We start from the raw sequence: 7,428 nt of genomic DNA, 5'->3' as shown, positions 1-7,428 counted from the left end.
GGAACAGCATGACGTAGAATAGATGCCTTTTTTGGGAAGCAAGAGAGATTTTCATTGGGCCTCTGTAATACTATAATTCAAAAAATAATCAGAGGAGGCTGAAACCTTTTCCTTCACTCCTGCCCTCATCTTCTAGGTTTTCCTGAGTGTTAATTGTGATCATGTGCTTGCTACTTTGTGGTTTAGAAAGACTTCATTCCTTGTTATTTATTGAATGCAAAGGCACCTGTCCCCTTTCCCGTTGTAGCATGGCTATTTCTAAAATTTCATAATAAACTGATAGTAATTCTACAAAATAAGAATTGCATGACTTTCCCTGTACTAATTTTAATTTACTATTTGTGAGGAAACCTTTGACTTTTACTGCAGTTAAATAACCACAATTAATATTTCTTTACTGAAATTTCATAATGTATTGGCAGGCTAGATTGCTTTGTAAGAATTGACACATATCTCATTTATACCACTTTTAGTTGAATAATTGTTTATCCCCGAAGAAATACCCTGCAATCTAGTTTATAAGTTTATACACCCACATCTTAATTGCTGCAATGACTTCTGACTTCTCATAAAAGGCACAGGAGAGCTAGAAAATATACAAAAAAATACAGCAGGAACAATCATAAGTATGGGATTGTTTGCACATGTAAAGGCACCAAACAACAATGGTATTTCAGCTCAAAAAAAAAAAAGAGATGACTGTAGGAGAATGCAGAATGCTGATTCATGTTCCTCAGAATACAAGAGCTTGCAGGGCATTGTCTGAAATAATGTGCTTGAGAGAAAACAGAGGGAAGTTGATTTCACAGAATGCAAAATTAAACTGCAGAATTTACTGACATAGCATATTACGGAGGCCAAGAGAATCCCATGACTCAAAATGAAATGATATGAATTTGTGGAGAATGAGTTGATAACCTGCTTATTGTAAAAAGGAAGGCTTAGGAGAAGTCTCAGTTGCCAGGACCCTTCCCCACTGAAAGCCTGAAAGGTGCAACAGAGAAATCTTTGTCTGTACAGACCTTGTAAGCACACTGTCTGCTAAAGAAGGACCTTCCACTATCCCCTGGTGGGTAGACAGGTGTTACAGAGTCTGACAAACTTATTTAAGTTGTAAACTTTTTCTCAAAAATCCTCTTTGCACTTGTTCTCCCAGTTTTCTGCCAGGAAAGGAGTGTACAGGTCCTTCTGTGTGAGTCACCAAGATGGAGCATTAACATGGCTTTGTCCTGGGTTTCAGATTTACTCCCAGTTTTTACTGTTTTTTACTGGGGTGTGTGTGTGTGTTTTTCGGAACAGATCATCCTGTGGCAAGAATAAAAATAATCTTGCATATGATTGAAGGTGTGGTGACAATTAGACTAAAGCTTCTACCTTATAGTTATCTATTTTAGTTGACAGAGAATTAGGATAGGCTCACCATATTGCTGAAAAACAGGGGGTTTTCACATTTAAAGCAGGTAAATAAATGATTATCATTCATATGCCAGTGCCTATCAACAATCAAATGCTATTTAAAAGATGCCACAGATGCCACAAGTAAAATTAAGCTAAACACAAACTGACATATATACTTGTCCTGCATGACCTACATTTGGCTCTAATTGTGGATGTGGAATCTGCTTTTGCCAACTAAGCTCTAGCTATATTGGCAGGTGTGCTCTTACAGAGCATTTAGTAGTTTGCTTCCTCTAAAGTATTACAGGGAGATTTTGTTTTTCATGACACACTATGTGAGGTTGCCTGTTCTCCTGATAACACTTACTAAGACCTTAAGGAAAGTACAACATCAATTTAATATTATTGCTATTGTTAATTTTTTTGTTATTCAAAGACCCTGGGGAGAGATGGTGCCTCGTATACGAAAACTTGAAAGATGAACAGTGCGATGGTAGTTTCTATATGGAATGTATACATATAGCTAAGACATGTATGATAGTATTTCATAAAACAATGTTGTGGAGCTGTATTTCAGCATCTCATTTTGCATTACATTAAAAATTAGCTGAAAAGAATTGGTACACTAATACATTTGCAAAAATGCAACATGAATAATTGCCCTTCTATGCTGATATTAATGTTTCATTGTCTAGTATGAAATCCTTGCATTTATTTATGTATTATTGGCTGAGGGTAGTTTAACTTACAGGAAGCCAAATGATACATATTTTTTTTTCCCCAGGGTCCAAAAGAATCAGCGACAGTGAAGTCTCTGATTATGACTGTGATGATGGAATTGGTGTTGTTTCAGGTATTGCTGTCTATAATTTCTCATCTATGTTCAGTAGAAATATTTCTTATTTATAATTTATTATTATGAATTTTATAATGTTTTTCTGGTGAAAAATAAGTAGAACTTAAATGTATATTTTTCCGAAGACGCAAAATAAGTATTATGGATAATTAATTTTTAACCTCAAAAATTACTACCACAGTGGAAAAAACATCAATGTGTGAATTTCCTTGTTGCTGTTATAAAATTATAAAAATACCATAAAAGTAATTTTTTTATTAAATGTCAAGAAGTGACAATCATTTGATTTTTTTTTGACAGAAATTTCATGATGGAATAATAACACTGCCTAAGGTCTGAAACATTTAAGGCAGGACAGGAGATATCTTAGCAGATAATCTGTTTCACTAAGTATTGGAATTGTATTTGAGATAAAAGTTGTCATGTGAAAGAGTAAGGCTGATACTCTTCTAAGAGGAAAGATAATAGTGTAATCATAGCTAAAAACAATACAATCAGAATCATATGCTTTTGATGACTGCAACAAAGAACATAGGATCATAGAATCATAGAATTTTTTAGGTTGGAAAAGGTCTTTGAAATCATCAAGTCCAATCGTTAACTTAGAACCATTGAGTCTATCACCATAAACCATGTCCTCAAGTCCACATCCACATCCAGATGTCTTTTAAATACCTCCAGGATGATGACTCTCCCACTTCCCTGAGCAGCCTTTTCCAGTGTTTGTCAATCCTTTCTTTGTAGAAACTTTTCACATTATCCAATCCAAAGGTCGCATCTGTGATAGACAGTCTCTGTCACAGCAGCTGTGAGACTGTGATTTGCTCAGGTTGGTCAAAATGTATTCTTGCCACTCAGCCACCCATGAGCATATGGGGTATAGTACATGCTGCTGGAGGCTAGGTGAGGGTATATAGGAAACAGGAGTCAGAGGAACACAGCTGGTCTTGGAAACAGAGGGAAAAAAGGAGATAAGCTAGGCAATTCTGGATATTTCAAGATGGTGTGCAGCCAAGTATTGATTACCTGAGTTTGCACAGTTCTGTCTTAAAAATTGTTACCAGTCTGAACTCAGATGCACTTCTGTGTTGTCTAGTCATCCTTTTATTTCCATCTATTTCATGGTTATCTCATAGGCTCTGCTTAATTTTTGACCCTGGTATGTTACTATTCCATGACATGGGCCTTGTACTTGTTGGGAAAAAGGGATAACAGCATGTAAATTTTATGAGAAAACCCTCTTATAAACCAACAGAATATTATACAGACTTTGTAGTACAAACAGGGCAAGTCATATTTACTCTACTCTAAGGTTTCAGCAGTTTTACCAGAGACTAAATGAACATTGTGGCTGGAAATCGACTAAATTTTCTTATGTTCCTTAAATCAATATTAAGTTCAGTTTTAAAATTATTACCTTAATTAGGAAGGTATTTGGGAAAATTTACAGCCTGTCCTCACTAAAAGAAGGATGTTCTTATTGCTGTTGGTCAGTTAAATTAGAAATGATCAGCCTAATGTTGGAGCTTAATAATAAAGACAGGAGAATGGTGTTTTGATTGATATATTTCTGGAGTGCCCAGTGTGGCATCAATTTGAAACTGACATTTTTTTCTTGTCCTGGAGAAAGGTATTGAGTTTTGCAGAAGTTTTATGATGTGCTTGAATGTCAGCAGGGTTCCTGTGAAAGATCTAGGTTTACAATTTTATTATTTCATAAACTAATCTTTTGACAACTTGTAAAGTTATGGTCTTTACAGCTCAATGAATGAGTCTACTCTGCTTACATGAGTTTCTAATGTACCTTTAGTTCTTCAGGATCTTTTAGCTTTTGAATTTTTGCTGACAGTTCTACACCTTAGTTGCATTTTAATTCAGCCTGGTTGTGTGGGTAGGAAAGTTTGATGTTCTTTTGGTTTTGAAATATTAATTTATTGCTGTTCCTTTTTTGTGCTGCTGTCACTGTGTTTTCAAGTCTTTTGATTTATCCTTGTCTTACCATCCACTATCCTTATAATCCTTCTCTCGTTTAAGGTTCTTCTATTCATTTGCAAACTCATCACAATCTTGTTTTAAATATATGCCTTCTTTGTATGAAGCCATTTGTCTCTCTTTGTTTTCTTTCTTTCTTTCTTAGCCCAGTTCTTTCATTTCGTATTTTCAGGTTTTATTTAACATGACACCTCACTTTGCTCGTTTTTCTTCTGCCGTATAAATACTGTATCACATCAAGTATATTTCATAACATCTGTTCAGTACTTTCAGTGATCATTTCCATAAAATTTATGCATATTCCAGGTATTGCACCTGTGAACTAAACTCCAGAAACCTTTAAGAAGAGTAAGAATTCTCTTTTGGTTCCTCTTTAATTCACTTTTAGTCATAACACTTGACTAGATGTCCTTTAAAGTGCCCTTCCAACTCGAACCATTCTATGATTACATGATCTCTTGGAAAATTATCCACAAAAGCCATCATTTCTTGTGGCTTGGGTTTTATTCTGCTTAGACAAACATAACAAACTTCAATCTGTTGTTTCGGACAACATTTATTTAAGAAAATAGCTAAATAGATTGAAAACTTAAATGTCTTTTTTTTTTCTGGATAGACATGTATTCTACGCCAGCAACTGTCACAGAGGGTTATAACATATTATGTATTTAAAATGCAATTTTTATAATATACATTCATCTTGGGATCAAAAACACTACAACAGAGTTTCTATTACACTTTATCCCTGTTGGATTTAATCTCAGCTCAGGATAGCAAAATGCATTAGCAGTTCTGGTTTTGTCTTTAGATTGCTTATACATAGCCCTCAAACCATTTAAAGCATTCATTCCCCTGCCCTGAACAATAAACTTTGGCCCTCAAAGTTGTCTGTTCTCAGCAGTTCTCTGTGGGAGAACATCAGCATCTTCACATACCCCTTTGAATGCTCTTATGTGCTTATTGATAAAGGTCATACAGTATTTTTATATTGGTTTTGAAAAAATCCAGAGCACTGTACAAACATCATTTAAATTGTAACGCTAAATACAATTCAGTGAAAAGCAGCTTGGCTTTTTAGGTGGTTTTTTTTTTCTCTTTCCAATGCCCAGAGGCATGCATCACAGTTAACCAGGTTCAATGAATATGGACTATAATTGCTAAATAGTTTTCTTCCCAGGTACTTCATAGTGTATGTTGAACCTCCTGTAACCTACTGAGTACAAGCAACATACTGAGTTTGACTTCACGAACAGAGCCATGGATTTCAGGACAATTTGATCATAAAATTCTCACCTCTCGTTGTCATAAGACTTAAATATTAAATGAGATATTAATGTTTAAAATTCCGTTCTACACCAGTATCTCTTCTGCATTACAACATATTATGGAACACTTGAATTCTGAGATACATTTCAACAGATGAATCGTGGAAGAAGAGAGGCAGTGAATTCTGCGTAAACTGCATTGCAAGTCTCTGTAGAGAAAAGCTGTTCAAAGTAGACTAGTGCAATCTCCAGCTTTGAGAATAGAAACATTTATAGTGCTAAGTTTTTCTCATTATGCAACAGATAGCAATATGTTTCAGGTGCAAATAAGAATGCAAGTAAGATATTTATTTTGAGGATAGGTAGAGGCAAGTAAATTAGGAAAAAATAGTAATAATCAGTAAAAAGATTCTTAATGAACTTGAAAAAATGTTTCTGTGTTTGAAGAAGAATTGAAGTACTGTGTCCAGTTCTGGGCCCCTTTCTTCAAGAAAGACCTTAAGGTGCTGGAGCACGTCCAGAGAAGGGCAATGAAGCCAGTGAAGGCTCTGGAGCATAGATCCTATGAGGAGAGACTGAGGGAGCTGGGAGTGTTTAGCCTGGAGAATAGGAGGCTCAGGGGTGACCTTATCACTCTCTACAACCAATTGAACACAGGTTGCACCCAGGTGAGTGTCAGCCTCTTCTCCCAGGCAACTAGTTGCAGGATGAGAGGACACCAGGGGAAGTTTAGGTTGGACATCAGGAGGAATTTCTTCACAGAAAGGGTGATTAGACATTGGAATGCACTGCAGTGTCAGCCTGGGGGTGTTTAAGGAAAGACTGGACATGGCACTTAGTGCTATGGTCTAGTTGACATGGTGGTGTTCAGTTGAAAGTTGGATTTGTTGATCTCTGAGGCCTTTTCCAACCTAATTTATTCTGTGATTCTATTAAAACAGTTAGCCATTTTTGCTTCACTTCTCAAAACACCTGAGGAGTCCTTTGTTCAAAAGAATTCTTTCACTGTCATGTTTCAGTAAAAGTTCTCCTCTCTGCTTGCTGATTACATGAACAGAATTTGTATGCCTGAATCCTGTTGTTCATTGCTTCTCAAAGCAGGTACAGAACACACAAACACTTTGGTTACAGCTTGAAACCGACTGCCTTTTGAAAGACATCTTACAGCATTAGCACATCAAATGGATGGCTTCTAGCCCTACTAAAAACCACATTTCACTGTAAATCACCAGTGAGGCCTAAATGGGAGCCTGTAGTGACCCAGAAGCCCAGTAACTACAGACATAAACACTAACAAGCTTTTTCTTTTATGATATGTTGATACCTAATGCCCTTGCTCTAAAATCTGTTCTTTTTGGGTTTTTCCTTGAGTTAAAAATATTAGTCTATGTGTCTCAAAAAAAACCCCAAATTTGGAAGTGAAATTCAAGCCTTGGTAAAATAGTCCTTATGGTGATCCCCTAGGTCAATGGGTCTTTAACCATTTTCCTTACTTTTAAACAAATTATGTATATATTATTTACAACTTTATACCTACAGTTCTTTATGCCTTATTATAATTCTTGAGCCTTTTCCTTGAATTTTTAGTTTCATTTTTAATGTCTACTTTTTATTTTTATCTGTTCTCTTATTATTTGAATTTTTAATGTAATAATTTTACTTTAAAAATAATAATTCCTTAGTATCATTTCCTCAGCTGACGAATCATCTTTCTCTTCAAATATCCAAATTCTCTCAATGCTCCTTTAAAAACTAGTGAAAACTAGTTTAAAACTATTTATAACTATAAGCTCCACTTTGAAAGCAAAGATGAAATTTACTTCAAATTTTATTTTCAGATTGTTAGTAATTGTCAGTAGCATTCTCGTTGAGTAAAGTTAAGCAATATGGGCTCAGCATGTTAGTTCATGTTCTACC

General features: G+C 35.4%; 1 protein-coding gene across 1 annotated transcript in view; it reads left to right on the top strand.

Annotated features, from left to right (window-relative positions):
• Positions 1 to 7,428, top strand: part of LOC103800661 (regulating synaptic membrane exocytosis protein 2-like) — a gene marked incomplete at its 5' end in the record, with an annotated part of 148,444 nt that overhangs the window by 24,363 nt on the left and 116,653 nt on the right. The window contains one exon of the mRNA XM_009073043.1: positions 2,183 to 2,251. Coding sequence (XP_009071291.1) covers positions 2,183 to 2,251 — 69 coding nt within the window. The remainder of the gene's footprint in view (positions 1 to 2,182; positions 2,252 to 7,428) is intronic.

The sequence above is a fragment of the Acanthisitta chloris genome, unplaced genomic scaffold (genome assembly GCF_000695815.1).
Source record: "Acanthisitta chloris isolate BGI_N310 unplaced genomic scaffold, ASM69581v1 scaffold9414, whole genome shotgun sequence".
Lineage (NCBI taxonomy): Eukaryota > Metazoa > Chordata > Aves > Passeriformes > Acanthisittidae > Acanthisitta > Acanthisitta chloris.
This window is presented reverse-complemented; position numbering and strand designations above follow the sequence as displayed.